This window comes from Lacerta agilis, chromosome 11, assembly GCF_009819535.1.
Source record: "Lacerta agilis isolate rLacAgi1 chromosome 11, rLacAgi1.pri, whole genome shotgun sequence".
Classification (NCBI taxonomy): domain Eukaryota; kingdom Metazoa; phylum Chordata; class Lepidosauria; order Squamata; family Lacertidae; genus Lacerta; species Lacerta agilis.
In genome coordinates, this window is record NC_046322.1 from 14,508,814 (window position 1) to 14,527,727 (window position 18,914).

The 18,914-nt window shown below is 45.1% G+C and overlaps 1 protein-coding gene across 3 annotated transcripts in view; it reads right to left on the minus strand.

Annotated features, from left to right (window-relative positions):
* Positions 1–642: 642 nt before the first annotated feature.
* ALPK2 (alpha kinase 2) overlaps positions 643–18,914 on the minus strand; it is a 59,250-nt gene continuing 40,978 nt past the window's right edge. For 2 of the 3 annotated variants that reach the window (XM_033163782.1, XM_033163781.1), the window contains exons 11-13: positions 15,504–15,721; positions 11,836–11,884; positions 643–1,808 (exon numbers count right to left, since the gene is read on the minus strand). In XM_033163782.1, coding sequence (XP_033019673.1) covers positions 1,592–1,808; positions 11,836–11,884; positions 15,504–15,721 — 484 coding nt within the window. In that variant the 3' untranslated portion in view covers positions 643–1,591. The remainder of the gene's footprint in view (positions 1,809–11,835; positions 11,885–15,503; positions 15,722–18,914) is intronic. The other variant, XM_033163783.1, reaches the window with a different exon arrangement.

Consider the following 18,914-nt stretch of genomic DNA (forward strand, 5'->3'; position numbering starts at 1 on the left):
GTGGTCCTGATGACACTAATATTGGCCTGTGAGCTAGAGGTTCCTCACCCTTGGACTTCAAAGTTTCCTATGAACAGGAGCCAGGCCTTTAACAGGAAGAAACTGCTGATGAATTGGTTATCATTAACTGATGGGGGGGGGGGTTTCCTGGAAATGGTTGGTACACTCCTTCACAGCATCAGGCGAATTATCAACATGTTCACAATGCTAAGTCTTGTTTCAGTAGGAATTTAATTGGAGAAAAAAATGCATGGAGTATAACAAGCATTATTATTACTGTGCAAATAATTAGGAAACAAAACCATTATTCTAGTACAGTGGTATTAACCTGGAAACTGTCGGTGGGTGGGTGAAATATAGGAAACATCTTAATAGGGCTTCAGTTATAATGAAATGAATTACTCCTGCAGATCTACGTACTTTGAAATCCAATGAAAGAAAATGTTGTCAGATTTGTAACATCCACTTATACACACCCACACCCACACACAGTCAGTCTTATTTTGAACAGGCAGTCTCCACCCTTTCCTGCAAGGTTCAAGTCGAGCTTCAATCATGTTTAAAGGCACTAAACCACAGAATACGATTTGCTAGCCTGGGGGTGGGGATTCTTAGGGAAGGACACAGCACTGAGACCTTCAGTCTGATTAGCATGGCTCTTATTTCTTCGGTTATAAGTCTCACAAATACAGCAATAAACTCTCTACTCTGCACCATGGAAGCCTTCTCTAACCACTGACGTCACACACAGATACACACACTCCCACAACTCCCACACCCATTTCTCTCTCTTTTTCTCTCATACTTCTTCATAACAGCGACAGATTAGACAGTTAAAATCATCTAGCAGAGGAAACATGATGTGTTGCTATACAAAAGTCAGCGGAAGGCTTAATTAGGGGTATGGTTAAAGGATAAAGACATTGTGGGCTCCACACAGTCCCCAGGTCACCTGGTGAATGCCACTGTGTTGTTTTACATTATATCTTTGACATAACTTATAATATTGAAAACCAGTGCAAAAAACCCCAACAACCCAAATGTCTAAGGCCCGCAGGTGAATCCCTCATATGCTTCGTTGCATCTGGCACCTGTTATGCATGTCTGAGAAGCCGGCATTCGGAAACATCTAGAAACAGCAGTTCTTCATTTGAGTAAAAAGAGGCAGGAAAAGCAGGTTCACGCATTCCGGAGTGTGTAGCTTTTACCTCACGTGGGTTGAAACGTCCTACGTATATTTATAGACTTACCTAGCAGCTGAGTTATATGGAAGAAATCTACTAAAAATGCAATTTTCCCAAAAGGCCTAAGTCCTGCACAGCCTTCCAAAATGAGAGATTGTGCAAATAACACCCCCCCAAGTCCGTTTAGGCAGTCTTTGCGAACGGTTATGCTTGGTATTGGGGGTGCTGATCTTTTCAAATGTTCACGTGTCCCAGACTATCGACTTTCTTCTTGCAGAATGTTGAACGCTCTGAGGGAGCCCCACTGCTGGAGTGTTCGGTTCCAGAAAGTACAGTGTGTATTTCTAGAGAGGTCCATTCTGCAAAGATGAGAATGAGAAATGTCTCCTTTGGGAGGAAACAAGTTCCTATGTTCTCTTGGCAGTCTGTGTGCTGACCGCGGTTTTCTTTACAGTACTTGAGGTTGGCAGTGCCTTGATTTTGGGAGCTGCTGGCTTCCTCTGCTTCTGACCGCTGGCTTGAAGGGGTTTCAGTCCCAGCATCTCACAGTATTTATTACATAGGTGGAGGACCTTGAACTGTTCAATAAACGAGATGGAGCAGTTACCTTTGAAACCTTTGTACCTGAAGAAGAAGATAGACCGACAGACAGGATTGAAACTTTTTTGGTTTCTAAGAGAAATAGGCTACACCTCAATTGCAAGACTTGCTAAAACATTCAACCCACACTCAACCCATATTCAACTAAAGTCATCTGTCATGGATGATTTAGCTGAGATCCCTGAATTGCAGGGGGTTGGACAAGATGACTCCCGATGTCCCTTTCAGCTCTACAATTCTATGATTCTATGAAAATAACCAGCTTAACATCTAGCCTCAGCAAAATACAATGGCATGTAAAAAGGAGATTACAACTGGCACCATCATCTATAGCAGAGGTAGCTAACCTTTTTGGAGTGCCAAGGGCCACATTGACCCACGGTCAACCCTTGGAGGGCCGTATGTCAAAGTGGAAGTAGACAAAGCGCTAAAGTAGGCATGGCAAGTACTGAAGTTCTCAAGACGGCCTTCCAAAACTTTAATCCAGTGGGAGAGATTTAAACATGACCTTCATTCTTTCATTGAAATTAAAGGATTCCATGTCCTTACACTTGATAAATTGTGCCCTCTGCTTTTGAAAAGAAGAATCTCAGGACCCCACCCCCAACTGTACTTATGCAGAACTGCACAGACAACATGAGGGATTGTTGCTCACATAACCACAAAGAATAGTTTGCCTTTCATTAAAAGCAGTATGTATTTATTTATACCTATCAGCATCCAACTTTAAATAAATAGATATCTTACAAGAGCTAAACATTCATTCATTCATTCATTCAATTTATATTCCTTCCTGAAGGAGCCCAGTTTGGGAAATCAAAAGTGCATTTGTAAAGCCCCCAGTTCAAACTGAATCATGCTGCAGAATCGCTGCTCGCTCCTTTCTAGAGTTCAATCCAGGTTAGAAAACCTCACCCTGATTATCTCCTTTTGCTTTTCTTCCTCTTTTGGGGGGGCGGGGGGAGTTCAGGTACATCCACCTGACAGAATCAGGGGAAACAGCACAATGATATGCGGAGAACTGTACAAAATATTATCTTGTATCATGACTGAGGGTGCCATATAATCCTTTCAGGTTTTTTTAGGGTGTTAACAACTGCGAGGAATTCTCATCTCTCTTCAGCCTGTCTGCCTGGTTTTAATAAAAATGCTAACAGTTCCCACCCGCCCCCGTGTTTTATTTCCTTGGGTAGGACAGGCCTTTACTGAATGCAGCTCACCCTAGGAGGTGTCAGTGACAAGGGATCTGCAAATGCCCATGCATGCCCATGGATTCCTCTACCTCCAACCTCAGCCCCAATTATAATAAACAACCTCTTAAACTTTAACATTTTACAAGCAGTGAATACGCCTCCCTTCCATTCTCTTGGTGCCGAAAGAACACCAACTGGAAAGGCTGCAACATCAAAAGTCGTGATTCCTGAGCATCTGTAATCCTGCACAGTGAAAAGCCACTTAGAAACACATCCTTATGCCAGACCATGATGGAACATGTAATTCCACCCTGGAATTGGAAACAGCTCTTTGACTGATTGCACAGATCTTACTGTTTTTCAAACACACCTTCAGCGTAATACATTTTATAGGCTCTGCTGCTTTTCTTGCACTCCCACACACGTTTGGTGATGATCTTAGCGATGATGACAATGATGTGAAGCTATTACCGGCGCTGATTGAAAGCCTAAACCATTTTGTGACGCTTCCATCCAGAGTGCATGAGTCTGTAATGCACAGACACAATCCCCAAAAAGGGCTATTTCAAGAGCTGGAAATGGGGCAGAAGAGGGTGACCAAATAGATGAAGGGGCTTGAGCAACACTCCTCTGCAAAAAATGGTTGCAATGTCTGGCTTCTTTATAGCTCAGAAAAAAGTGATTAAGGGAGAACACAGCAGAGGTGTACAAAATTAAGCACAGTGCAGACAAAACGGATAGAAGGTTCTCCTCCTCCTCTCCCCCCCCCCATAATACTAGAACCCAATAGGGTCATCCAACAAAGCCAAATGTTGGGAGATTCAGGATGGACAAGAGGAATGACTTATTCACTCAGCACACAGTTAAATCTGTGGGCATCACTACCACAAGATACAGTGATAGCCATCATCCAGGTGATTAGGTACATTCCTGCATGGTGAGGTTATCAGTGGTCACTCGTCATGATGGCTGTGTATTATGTCATGATGGGAGGCAGCATATGTACCTTAGAGACGGAGGAGGAACCCGCAGATTCCCAAGCAGACCCACCCACACCAACCTATGTCGACCCTTTAGTCCCCCTTAGAATCTGCAGCCATGAGGTTCACACTATGAGGCAAACCAGCACTGCTTCTATTTTTAAAGTGTCCCCTTCCCCATTTTAAAATGCTCCATCCGCTCAAAGCCTGGAGTAGCTGGTGTGCCACTTTCAATAGAATGAAGCAAGCCATCATAGAAGGGACAGGGTTTTATGGCGTTCCCTTGCTCGAGAGGAAATTCTACAGGGGGAAACATGGCTGCCTCCCCCAGTTTTCCCACAGGGGCAGCCATGTTTTGTCCTTTATGACAAACAGCTGAATGAAACTGTTTATTACCCCAGGCTTTTGCTATCTAGTCTTTTTAAGCTGCTTCTAAGAGACCACCCCCAACTCCCTTTTCTGAGTTGGTGGCTCCTTCTTCTACATAACTATTAGAAATAGGAGTTACTGATGCCAAAGGACCATCAGCGAGGCTCCTGGACTTTCATCACTAATAATGAGCCATAACCTGGCCCAACCCAGGCAAACGTCATTTGGTTTTCACGTTTATGGCCCCAACTCATATTACGTCATGGCAAGGAAGCCACGTGGCAGCTTCCCACATGATAAAGGTAATGTCAGGATCCCAGACCATGTGAAAGGAACCTCCTGCCACTCTGGCAGAGATAAGCCAGTTTCCCACAGGGGTAACACTGGTATGAAGAGAAACTGCACAGCAGTTGTTCCATGTATCTTGGGCTTCTGACATTAAATTTCAGGGCAAGCCCTACTGTTAGGTAGACTGAGGGAGTTGCCTTTGATGGCCACTGCAGGAGGCATGGATTCTGCAAGGGGTTGGAGGGCAGAGTTGTGTGTGCCATGCCCTGTGCCCTTAAACTAGTCTACTTCCCTCAAATGCAGTAAAAAATGCTGCCCTACTGATAGTGCTGTTGTTGTGGGTTTTTTTTAAATCAATTGCTGGCCCAGTTAACCACCATATATGGAACAGTGAAGGCAGTCTTGTCCTTCACCTCAGGGAGCAATATGTGTTGAGCCAAGACCTATAGGTTTTGTGAGATGGAGCCATGCTGCAGTGACTCCCATGTGAGAAGATGAGAGGCTATGGCTCCTCCAAAACCACATCAGAAACTCTCAGGCCCACATATTGATTTAGCCACCAAGCCATTGTAACCATGTTAAAAAGGGGTGGCCAGAATCACCGGCCTTTTCTGTCTGTTTTTGTTTTTTTGCATAGGAAAATGTTATTCATTTCCAGCCTTTCACATTCAGCCCAAGTTTTGCTTTAGCACTTGCAAAGCTGTCTGCTGGCCACACTCTACCTTTTGTTTAGGCCTAGCAGAGTGGGCTTGATTAAATATTTGATTAACAAAGGCTAATTTCATTGGCTTAGATTCTCCCTTCCTCCAGAGGACTGAACAGGGAATCTTAAAAAGATTGTGTGTATGAGAGAGACGCAGAGAGAGTAAAGTGTGCCCTCTACTGAGTTGGAACTATATAGCAACCATTACTGTAACGAGAACATTGTGACGGGAAATTGACATTGCTATTATGATTATGATTGCTATCATCTACTGTGAAGGCTGAAAGCGGGTTTTAATAAAAACATAAAACTCAAGAACGTTCAAGTAAGCAACTGAGGGAGGAAACCACAAGTAGAAGGATTAACAGAGCAATCATAGACTCAAATGATGCCAGGCCAGGAGGAGGTATATGCTGCTCCCATGTGAGCAGGAAGGCCATCCTAGGACACTGTGCTGCCCGAGGTGAAGGTCAAGATGGTGCCTCCTCTTCATTCCGTGTTCAGAAGCCAACTGGTCTGGCAGGTTAATTCTTATTTCAAGACAGGAGACAGGATAGTGTTCTCCAGTAGGATGGGTTAGGGCCCCAGGTCAGGGAGCTGTGTGATATATGCAGCTCTGTTCACCAACAGAGGGTGTAGGGCTCAGGAGCAACAGCCAGAGGCCTACCACAGCTGCCTCTCACCACCTGCTGCCTGAGGCAGCCATCTCACTCTGCCTAATGGTAGGGCCAGCTCTGGTCAGTGGAATGGATGGAAGGGGGTAAGACATGACCCAGAAAATACAGGGGGGGGGAGAAACCTAAAAACAACAGAACTCCCTCAGTGTCTGCCTACCAATTCTGTGGAGATGTTTTGCTTTGGCCAGCTTTGCTAGTGGGGTGAAAAGGTCTCTGTTTTAGGTCTTCATTTTGTTCTGTTTTTAAACCTATCCTCAACTGTGTTTTCTCTGTACTATTTTAAACAGTATTTGCAGCTTTATTTTATGGCATGTTTATAAATAGCATTGAGACATATGGGGAAAGTGATTCACAAATTAATAAATAGTAATCAGGAATTGTGTTTGCAATGATGCCCACATGCCCGCCCACACAAGGAGGGAGCCAATAATAGGATAATAAACACACACACACCCCAGCACATGCTTCCCCACCCTCAACATGGTCCTTACTGCAACAAAGTTCAAGGGCCATTCAGGAAGGAAAAAACTTTTCCCACAAACAGTCAAAAGGAGAGGCCAAGACATGCAACAAGGGCAGCCATGGAAACACGCTGATTATTAGCAGCTACCTTCGGTGGCTCTGGTTTGGAAGCAGGAGGTGGAGGTTTAACCTCCCCCAACCCCCAGGAGGAGGTGGGGGAAATGACCCCTCTCACTTTTTGCATGCCTGGACAAAACACTCTATACTGCAAGTTCCACAGAGTGGTTGCCTACCCTCTCAGCCACATATCAAACTATAGGACATTTGCCTTCCCACAACCCTAAGACTCAATCACTGACACCAGGAGGACAAGGGATACAGGGGGAGCCAGGTGGAACAGGCTTATGTTTCACATGCAGGAGAACCCAGATTCAAACTCAAGGTACAACCCTGCACTAATCAAGAGATGAGCACCTTCCCACCATCATTCAGACTCAGTTGACTGGATCAAGAGGGAGACTGCATGGGCCAAAAGCCAGGCTTTTGCAAAGTTCATGCCATGATGCATAAACAAAGGCTACAGTCGGCACCATCTGTACCCTGCTCTTAATCTTAAGAGACATGCCACAAACCCAGAAGCTCAACACTGTACTTGCTAGAGGCTGACTGAGTATTACACAGTAATCAAATAGCCCCATTTTTTTAAAGTCAACTTCATCCTGTAAGAGCTGCTGAAGCAAGGAACTGTTTGATCCAAAAACTCCAAAAACTCCAGCACATCTTGCAAGATTTGCAACCAAATATGGTGCTATTTTTGCTTCGAAAATGGTTTCATTCAATTTCTGTTGTGTTTTCATATACGGATATCGTAATGCGAGTGGATTTGTCTCACCAGCATTATTCAAGGCATCGGGGACAGGAGAAGAGGTGTTTGCAAAGGGCTACCGACGGCGAGAGAACCATCAGCATAGTATGTTCCTTTGACATTGTTAAATATGAGAGATAATTTATAAGTTAGGAGAGCAGGGTGCTTGTGGCTGATATTCCCTACAGCTTCTTTCCACACAAGTCAGTAAACGTCAAAATCCAGTACTCATTTGGGACAGGTGAATTAGCATAGCAGTGAGCTCCTCAGGGAGGTCTGTTTCTCTTGAGACCAATTTAGAAATCAGAGGAGTGTCACAGAGCTTATTGTGAGAACCCCCACATAGGTGTACCTCATAGGAGGGTCCACAGCCAAGCTCCCAAATGGAGTCTAAAAATGAAGGTACAGTGGTACCTCGGGCTACAGACGCTTCAGGTTACAGACTCCGCTAACCCATAAATAGTACCTCGGATTAAGAACTTTACTTCAGGATGAGAACAGAAATCACCTGGCGGCAGCGCGGCAACAGCAGGACGCCCCATTAGCTAAAGTGGTACCTCAGGTTAAGAACAGTTTCAGGTTAAGAACAGACCTCCACAACACATCAAGTTCTTAACCCGAGGTACCACTGTATCTGTGTTGCTTTTATACACAGTGCAAGATACACACCAGTAAGCTTTAGACAATTTTATCCTAGTCACTATGTGCATTGAATTAAAATTGTTTTTATATACAGTGGTAGGCTACCTCGGAAGTCAAACAGAATCCGTTCCAGAAGTCTGTTCAACTTCCAAAACTTTCAGAAACCAAGGTGTGGCCTGCAGCCAATTGGAAGCCGCGGAAGCCACATTGGACGTTTGGGTTCCGGATTTGTGGTGTTCAGGAGCCAAAACGTTCAACTCGCAAGGTGTTCAACTGTATGAACATGTAGTAATTTTTGATTGCTATAAATTGTTTTAACAGGTTTTTTTTTAATATATGCAACATAGGAAATGAAATAAATAATAACATTTAAACCTGAGGAGTTTGCCAAAACCAAAATCTCACTTGTATTTTTGCAATCCCTCTATTTAAATTTGAGTGCATCCTCTGTTCAGTTTGGGACACAGTTTGCGCTCCTGTGATGTGAACAATTCTGCCATAAACTTTCTTTAAAACACACACACACAACTGTGGCTAAAATATTGCTGAGAACCAACAGCATTCCTTCCCAGTCAAGTAGTATCTTCCCAGAATTCTTTACGCTGTCTTAGGGAAAGATTAATGGGATTTGGCCATTGCAGGAAATATTGTGCAGAATATTAATCAGTGCGATCTTCTGCAACACATATTGTATGCTCATTAAAAACGTATATTGTCAAAAGGAAGAAAATAAATGGTCATGAATTATTCAAAGTGCTTAGCCTTAATGGCATTTTATAAACCTGTGAAGACATTAGAGTATCTTTTCTCCTCACTCAAAATCTACCAAGAATACAAGGCAGATGAAAAAAAAGGTAATGACCTCAAGAATTAAAAACATTCGACACTGGGGAAAATATGCACTGGGATAGTGAATTAAGATTTTTTTTTTTAAGAACTTCCAATTTCCTTGTTTACTTACTATTTTTTTAAACAACAGCAACAACGTATAACCTACTTAATTTTCATAATAAAGTTAAGTTGGCCAAAACGAAATCAAAATGTCACAACAGTATTGAAATATATCGCAACCCTCAATTTGTACACAAAGTCTATATATTAGGAAGCCTGTCAATGGCTCCTAGTTGCAGTACCTCAGAGACAATACTAGTTGTTGGGAATCACAGGTAGGCAGAGTGCTGTTGTGCTGTGGCTCTCAGTAAGCAAGACTGAGAAGGCCTTCTGCCTGAAGTCTTGGACAGCTTCTGCATTAAGCAGGCCTGCCCTATCCATGAGACAAGGTGAGGCGACTGCCTCAGGTGGCAGGATCCACAGGGGTAGCAGATCTGGCTTTCTAGGAATGTACCTCTCGGTGCTGTTGTTGCCACGGTGGCAGCGACAGCTGCGACACACTCATTGGAAGATGGGTCTGTCGTCGTCCCAGCAGCCCCCCCCCCCCGCAATGCTGCCTCTGCAGTGGCCTCTCGGCAAATAGGAAACACTGTTGGTCTCCACACACCCTTGTTCCTGATGTAGATCTTCACACACCCCTTCTTCCCTGGGGGGCATTTTGTTGCTTGCTCGGGTGCCAAAATGTCTTGGCCCAGCCCTGGCATTAAGTGAGTAATCCTCTCATAAGGAAGAGGTTGCACTACCATCAGAAAGGACTCAGGTCTTTGATTGAATGGCTATCTTCCCTCCTCTTCTGTTGCTGTATACTGTAGTTACGTGATGCAGTTACGTTATTCTGATAATTGGTTGCTTTGTGGTTTTTATGTTATGGTTGTAATTACACATTATTTTTTTATTTTACAGTGGTACCTCGCAAGACGAATGCCTCGCACAACGAAAAACTCGCTAGATGAAAGGTTTTTGCGATTTTTTAGGTGACTCGCAAGACGAATTTTTCTATGGTCGTGCTTCGCAAGACGAAAATTTCAATGCATTCCTATGGGAAACCGTGCTTCGCAAGACGAATTTTTCGCAATACGAAACGACTCGTGGAACGAATTAATTTTGTCTTGCGAGGCACCACTGTAAATGTCTTTTTGTATCTTGCCCTGGGACCATTTGATGAATAGCTGGTTATAAATACAAATCCTGATAACTAACACTCAGGGGCGTCTTACCCATAGAGGCTAGTGGCCTGGGGCGCCAAGTTCTGGAGGGTGCCAGAGAAGAGGCGGAGGCTGGACGCGGCACCTCCCAGCATCAGCTCGTCACCCTTGCCTGCCTCTGCCATGCTGCGCCAAAGCAGCACCACGCCCGGAGCCTCCGTCTGCCGTTGCCACCGTGGCATGAAGCGGCCAGCTGAGCCGGGGGGCGCCGTGTCCAGCGTCTGCCTCTTCCCCGCTGGAGGAGCCACCCTCAAGCTGCTGCCTGCCTCCTCCAGCCCCACCGGCAGCGCCGTCCTCCCTAAAAAAGGGTGGACAACTCTGGGAAATGGGGGGGAGGGCGGAGGGAGCTTTGCACCACAGCATCGGAAATGCTTAACACAGCCCCGCTAACACTAATAAATATATAAACAAACAGGCAAACAAGAGACCACATTAGTCCACCATTACTCTTTTAAAAAACGCAGAAGTACATGTTGAGGGCAAGAAAATGGAAAGATCCTCTGTGGAATCATGTTGTTTTGCATTTCTGGTGGCTCCTAGTTTCTAACTACGTAGTTGATGGCAGCCTGTTGAATTTTCTTATCCACCCACCTCTGCTTTCACTTGCAAATTAGCATCGTGATTCTCAGTGATTTGCATGATATGGTACTCTGGGCAATTTGTATATAAAGACAAAGCAGACCATTCTGAGTAGGCTGCATTACATCATTGCTTCAGTTTCCTTCCATCAATGTAAACATTTCCTTTTTCTTTCCTAGTACATTATTTTATTCTCCCCGCACCCAGCTAGTTTTTCTTGAGGAAAATATTCATAGCCACTATGGATCATTTAAAAATATCTTTCCTATCTCCTTTCTTATTTAGAAGAATTTATGTTGAATACACCTTGTCCCCTATTTCACTTTTTTACAGCCTGTATGCGAATTGCTGAACCTAAGCAGACTCTTGGAAGCATATAGAATATGCATAAACTTTGATGAAGTCTTTTAGGAGTAACCAAAGCAAGGAAAGGATGAAATGATTTTTTTCCCATGCAACTAGGGTTCTAAATCTTTAGCATAACATGCCAACTCTGTTTAAATTCATAAAAAATGTATTTTTAAAAACCCACCCACATAATTTGTTTTCATAGAATTCCAACACATCATTTCTTGGTTTAATACTGTAATTTGTTACCTTCGCCCATTGCTTCCCCCTTAATGCTTCTCTTTTATCAAGGAAGCTTTTGATTCACCTTGTACTGGCTAACACAGCAAAAGTATGTGGGTAGAGCTGGGTTTGTGCATTCTGTGCCAGTGATGTCTGCACTGATATTAACTCTAATATTGTGAGCTCTACATTGGTGAACTCTGATAATGGATTTGAGCAAAATAATAATACTATGTCCTTTGGCTGCTGCTTCTCCCCCACACACACCCTGTTAGGAAGAATGATGGTTTGTTCCCAGATGGGTTAGGTGGAACATGATACTGTATGGGGGCGGGGGGGGGGGGGCGGAGGACAACAACCAAGAGTGTCTGCAGTGTGTTTATCACTCCCTCTCCCAGAAGCAAACCAACGAGTCTTTTCAAAAGGAAGGTTCCATTAACATTTTATCCACCAGAAGAAGTCAGCAAGAAAGCCGTACTGAAATGCATTTTGCTTTTAAGAGCTGTGGCATAAAATGGATGCTGCGTGCTGCAACCTTCTCTATTAAGTTTGCAACATCACAAGGCTGATACAACAATGGGGGGGGGGAGAAACCAGGTCATTAAAAAATGGCGCTGCTTCACTCACCCTTTGGCCTGTGTTGCTATGCCAACGTCGGTTAGTTTCATTCCTACACCTACAAAATAAAACAGCAAGCCGGCATCACACAGGGGTATTTCAGGTATAGAAAAGCTTTATATATTAATGCAGTTTTTATTGGCTTCACTGCTGGTTACAGATGCTATCCATCACACTCTCTGTATACACCATCACAAATATTTCATTTCTCCAAGGCAGGTTATTCATTCAGCACTGTCATTGAATAAAGGTCTACTCTGAAGCATCTGTTCCTCTTAGGGCTTATCTACACCTCTTGCCCCACTACTGTGCCTCTTGATGAACTGCCTCAGCTCAGGCAGACTTTTTGGATCCAACCCCCGCTCTTTGTTTGGCTCTGGTGTCCCAATAAAGATCTGCAGTGGGGATCCTGAACCCGCAAAGATCACAACTCACAGGGTGGAATGCAGTTGAGTATTTATTTATTGCATTTTTACTCTGCCCTTCCTCCAAGGAGATTAGACTGGGGCGTGTAGTTCTCTGCCTTCCTCTTTTTGTGTGAGATACCTAGATGAGGGTAAGACACAAGGGAAGGGGCCAAGGCACAATGATCACTATGGCCAAGTGAGCTCCACAGAACATCACCTCCTTCTGTTGCGATCACAGAAGTTGTCCCATGCATGGAATGATTTAGTTCAGAGTGGTCCAATGTGTGGCTTAAGGGCCACACGCGGCCCTTGCCAACATTTGACATGCACAGCCCTCACACTGCCTTCCCAAAGCTGGGTAAGGAGGCGCTGGGCTTTGGGAAGGAAGCATGAGGGCTCTGACAGGATCCTAGAGCCCTTCCTCTTCCTTCCCAAAGCCTTGTTAGCAGTTTCCCAGCTTGGGGAAGAAGGTGGGAGGGCTATAGGACCCTCCCACCTCCTTCCCAAAGCCCAGCACTTCACTTAACTGGCTATGGGAAGGCAGTGCACGGACTGGGGATGTGCATCAAAGTTTGGCCTTGCTCCCCCACCCTCACACGACAAGGCAGTGTGAGGCTGCATTTTCCATGTTGAAGTACTCTGGTGGCCCACTTGGTATGAAAAGTTGGACTGTGCTGATTTGGTTGGTCACAAGCCATTGTGCCCAATGCACCTCGGTGAGGCCTGCTCACAGGCAGAGAGGCACTGAAATCCAGCAGTCCCAACATTGCATTGCTGAAACCTCTTTTTTGCAAAATGTGACTAGTACAAGACACACTCAGTAATGCAGTAATTTTAGACTGTGGACTTAACCATCTTAGAGCAGCCACAACACAGACTGCAGCTGAATGTGGGCCAGTCATTGCATGTTGGGGGAATGTGGGCAGGCAAGTGGTTCCAGCCAAGCCCAATCACTGCTAGCAGCTTCAACACAGCAGTGCCACAGGTGAGAATGGCTCTGTGAGCACACAAAAGAGAGTGCAGGCATTCCCAGGCCAGCCCATTCACTGCCAGTAGCCATAGGAGAGCAGCTCAGTGAACAACTGAGGCAGGAGCTTCCAGCCCAGCCTACTGTGCACAGCCCAATTGCTGCCTGCACCAGCAAAACCTCTGCTGTGTTGGCAGAGGGCTTGCTTCCCTTGGGAGTACACCCAGCTGAGCTTGTGTGCCAAAGTGTGAACCGAACAATAAGACCTTGTGAAGAGTAATAGATGAGCTGAAATGAACACTGCACATTTCTTTTTTAAAAAAGAATCTATAATGCTTTCTATCCTCTTTTCAAACCGGTTACCTGCAGTGGGAAAATGTAGGAATTTCTTGCTGCATTTGTTATATTAGTTGAATATAGCACCATTGTGGAAGCTGAATACTTGCCACAGCAGGTAGATAATTCATTTCTTTCCTCTGACAGTAGGTAACACATTCTGAATGAAAAGAGCTGCAGCCTTGAGGAGGCTGGAGAAAAGGAAATATCCATAAATCTTTTGACAGGAGTTCTACTGTAGTCAGTGATGTACTGTACCTGCAGGCATCCAGCCTGAAGCAGCTACTGAAAGGGTGACCTGATCATGGATTAGTCACGCTTTCAGCTTACAAACCTCTACCCAACTTGGGCCCAGGGCAAGAGCCACAGGAAAAACCAGCTGAGCACCAACTGCAACAATAGATTGTGGGAGGGAGGGTTACCAAACTCTTTGTTCTTCCATGTGAACCCGACCAGGAAGGTGAAGTGTAGGTGGGTTCCCAGGAGGCAGGACACAGCAAAAACAGCAAGATCCTTTATTGAACTACATAACTGGGAAACAGGGGCAAAGCAACTGCTTATATACATTCCTGAAAGCCTGGGCCACTCCCACTCCCAACATGATGGGCTGTCTAAACTTCCAAGCTGCGAATCATGACTCAGAGTTCAAGGGCCAATGGCAGAGGCCCAAATTCTGAAATGTTCTGTGATTGGACATCATGTATTGAATCAGAACACAGGAGCTCAGAATCCTTAGTCCAGACTCAACCTCAGGCAAACACAGATCACTGAATACATAACAGAAGGATGTCTAAGCTGGATGCTCCAAGCTTAGGCCATGTGGCTTAAGCAAACCATTTTTTGTGTTTTTATACAAATAATTTAGAAACATTTTACCATTTTGAAACGAAGTTATATTGCCTGCCGTTTCTTGCCGCTGTATGGAAAACAACATGAATCTGACCTCTTGAAGAGTTTGGAAATAAACCTTTTTTAACTTGACAAACATGTCGTCTCTTTCTATGCTAAGGGAAGTGGGGAGGTTTGGAAGCAATTTACAAGGGGGTATATTTTAAAGCCCACATTTCCATGCTTTACTTTGCTGCATGTTTTTTAATTTTAAATCTCTGCTGGGTGTCTCACCAGAGAGTACTTGCCCTGGATCTAGGCATCCAGGGAATTCTCCTTTCCATTTTACCAAATACAAAAACCAACATTGTTTAGAGTGGGTCGCGTGATGTCTGACATTTATAGAAGCTTACAGGTTAAACTTAGTTACTGTTCTAAGTGCCACCGTCCATTGAGGGGGGCCTCCTCCCCATCATACAGAACAGCAAAACAACAACAACAACAACAACAACAACAACAACAACAACAACAACAACAACAAAAACCACACACACACAGCTCTGCTTTTGTGCTGGTCATAGAGCAGAGGAAGCTCCTTCCTTTGTAGCTTCAGGCTAACAAAAAAAGAAACGTAGTGCTCTATCCCTTCTTTGACGCCCAGATGGAATTTCAAGCTTTGGGAAGAATGCTTGAAGGTGGAAGAATTCACTTCCATGCTTGTGCACCCCTAATTTTCACCATACTACACAGTAGCAGCCCATGTAGTGGGTGGAGCTGCAAAGAGGCCTCCCCAACACCAGCCTTTCTGCAGCTTATTTGGACAGGGCTGGGCAGTGGCAAGGTCTGAGCTGCATGGATACACTAGTGGAGCAGACCTATCCTTCCCGCCAGTGTGGCTATGCAACCCTACCACTGCCATTCTACCCACCCATTGACGCCAATGTTGGGAGGATGGCATTACTGATACCGCAGATATGGGGACAGGGCTTTGTCTGTGAGATTAATGGTTTGCCTGACGTCAGCCAGTGAACCTCTGGCTGAAGTGAGGCTTGAACCAGGGACTTCATCGCTCACTCATCAGCTGCTACACTTCCATCAGCTTTACATCAAACATGGCCATGCGGCGATGAGATGCTCACCTTGCATATCTGTTACAAGCAAACTGCCGCTGGTTCTTTCATATACCCAGTGCTGAAAGGTGCAGCATTTCTGGCCAGCTTCCGAGTCTCTCCGCAGGAAGTTTATTTCTTTCCCATCTCTAATGGAGTATTTCACAAATTCTCCAATTAGCTCCTCTTCCACAGTCGCATAAGGGACGTTGTTCTTGGGCCGATGAACAAGGAAAATAGGAATGATTCTAAAATGAAAACCAATAAATAAGACAATGACACATTATAATCCTAGGCAGCGCTCATTAGTCCATGCAGGCTGCTTAATTTTTTTCTGTGTGGTCTCTCTTGAGACTGATGGCACATTATAAAATGCTGTCATTCCCACAGGAACTGCTGTAAGATTTTCAACACGTGTAACAGGAACACTAAGGGGTGTGTGGGGAGACCACATCAAAATTATAGTTAAAACAACTACATCTGTGTGAGTTTTCCCTTTAAAAAAAACACATCTGCGTGGAAATGGAACGGAACATACCAGTCAACACATGAAAAACAGAAATGAACTAGATCAGGCACCCCCAAACTCGGCCCTCCAGCTGTTTTGGGACTACAACTCCCATCATCCCTAGCTAACATGACCAGTGGTCAGGAATGATGGGAATTGTAGTCCCAAAACAGCTGGAGGGCCAAGTTTGGGGATGCCTGAACTAGATAAAGGCCATTCCACCCACCCCTAGTTCTTTGTAACATATAGTTTTCCGCTTCGGAAAAGTACTCTGTGATAACTTTGATTTAAAAAAATAAAGAAACAAGGAGACTCAAGGAAGCAAAGTGTATGGAGAGTTCAGGAGGGACACGTTTTTAGGAAGTGCTGGAACAGGATTCTTTAGCAAATTACCGCAGCGTTTGTGAGCTGGGTTTCCGCTTGGAAAATCCTTCATAGATATGAGTACAGCTGCTGGGATGTGTAAATAAGAGCCCTAAAGCTATTCCATCATCGCCTCCAGAGCTCAGGCTCAGCACAGTGTGCTCAGATGTGCTGCTTGCATCTTCCCTTTACATTTTCCAGAGGCAACTTCTATTTTTAACTCTGCACTTTCACCTTGTTTGAACCAATAATTTTTTGCTGCAGATCTAGAAATGAAGTAGCAGCCCTGCTGAACAGACAGGGTCAATGCACACAACCCGAACAAACACACTCACTCACTCTCTCTCTCTCTCTCTCTCTCTCTGCATTATTGTTGGCATCGGTCTGTCTCAAGAGACAATGGAAGAATGCAGGGGTAAAGTGAAACCATTGGAAGAGTTACAGTGCCTGCTGTGTCTGTGGAGACCAATACGGGAACGACATGTTTTATTGCAGATGAGGCAGGTGAAGGCGTCTGGTTTTGCTGTTCCAGATGCACCAAGGTGTTGCTTCTCTCTGCACTACTCCTAGCATTCTCCTCTGGCTGCTGCAGTCATCTGCAAGGGATTCCCACAGGGCAGGGTTGTTGTTGCCAGCCTTCATGCCACATTTGCAGACATCTTTATAATGCACGCGGGTGGCGCTGTGGGTTAAACCACAGAGCCTAGGGCTTGCTGATCAGAAGGTCGGCGGTTTGAATCCCCACAACGGTCTGAGCTCCCGTTGTTCAGTCCCAGCTCCTGCCCACCTAGCAGTTCAAAAGCATGTCAAAGTGCAAGCAGATAAATAGGTACCACTCTGGTGGGAAGGTAAACGGCATTTCCATGCACTGCTCTGGTTTGCCAGAAGCGGCTTAGTCATGCTGGCCACATGACCCGGAAGCTGTCTGCGGACAAACGCTGGCTCCCTCGGCCTATAGAGCGAGATGAGCGCCACAACCCCAGAGTCGTCTGTGACTGGACCTAATGGTCAGTGGTACCTTTACCTTTACCTTTATAAGGCAGAGTTGGTCTGCCAACAGGCCTCGTACCTGAACCCAGCTCCTCATAAAGCACATCCTGGGGGATCCTGCCATCTTACATTCTGTGGACATGACCAAGTAGCTGTTGCTGAGACAGAAGTGCAAACATGCTGCAAATGTGGGCTTGGGAGAGCACATCTTTGTGTTATGAGACTCTGTCCTGCCACACATGGCAGGTGCCTATCAAATTTATTTCAGGTTAACCTGCACAATGTATTACGTGTCTCCCCCACTAAGATACTTTTAAATGATTCAGATACATCTGAAGGAGGTATCTTATATCCTCTTGAAAGAGATGACAAATTTCAGGGATATGCAAGACTCATCCCAAACGTCATGCATGAACAAGAAGGAATTTCAGCGATCATTTCAGGAGGTAGCTATATATGACTACAGTATCCTACAGTGGAACAGCAAATCCTTTGAAAAAGATCTGAGGTCATGTTGGTGCAGCCATCCATTACAGCATTTAAACGGTGTTTCCTTACCAATGTGAAGTGTTGAGCTGGCGCCCCACGACAAATAATAATGATAACGATAATAGTTTCCATTAACAGCAATCTGAGTGCTCAAAGTGCTTCAGATACATTGGGTTGTGTTCAGCGTTGCACTAAGGAGAATGTTCTGCTGACACAAAGTTTTCTCTTGCACAATTGAATCTTCACCCCCCATGCACCCCCATCTGCTTTGGAGCTCCCCACCAACCCTCCAGAGCAGATTTGAGGATGACATAGGGCAGGCAAGTCCAACAGGTAGATTGTGATCTACCGGTAGATCACTGGCTCCTCCCTAAAAAGCTCAACAACTTCGACCTGAACCCCCCAAAACAGGGCTTTCCTTCCTAAATAAAAGCTCAACTACCTTGACTTGAATCCCCCTAAAGGGGGTAGATCACTACCAGTTTTAAACTCTGTGAGTAGATCGCAGTCTCTTGGGAGTTGGCCACCCCTGACATAGGGCATGCAGAGGTAGAGGATTGGGAGGGAGGGGAGACCCATTGCACTAGAGCTAATCTCTGTGCTAGCATAAATATTAATTGAATGCCACCCATTGTTTGTTTCTTACATTATCAGTGTGCATGATGAAAAAAGGATAAGAGGACAATCCCCTGCCCTGAAGAGATTTCACCAGAGGTTTTCAACCTTTTTGAGTTTGCGCCTCCCTTGACCAACTACATTCTTAATGTGGCATACCTATGGGGATCAGGAGCCTAGTTATGTCACCCCTTGCTTGCAAAGCTGGCAGCTTCTCATCCTTTTTTGAACATCCTCCCTTGTCCATTTGCAACATCAAGGGCTGGTGGACTGGCTGGCTGGGCTCCCTCGCCTGCTTGCTTGCTTGCTTACTCCGAGGCCACCTCAGCTCCTGGCAACCAGCCCCAGAGGCACCATTTGCCTGCGGAGCTTGTAGCCAGGGCTGCTGCAACAAACAGCCACAGAAGCCTCTGGGAGGCATAGATGCGAGAAGGCATCAGAGGGAAGGAGGGAGGGAAGGAAAGAAGGACAGAGGC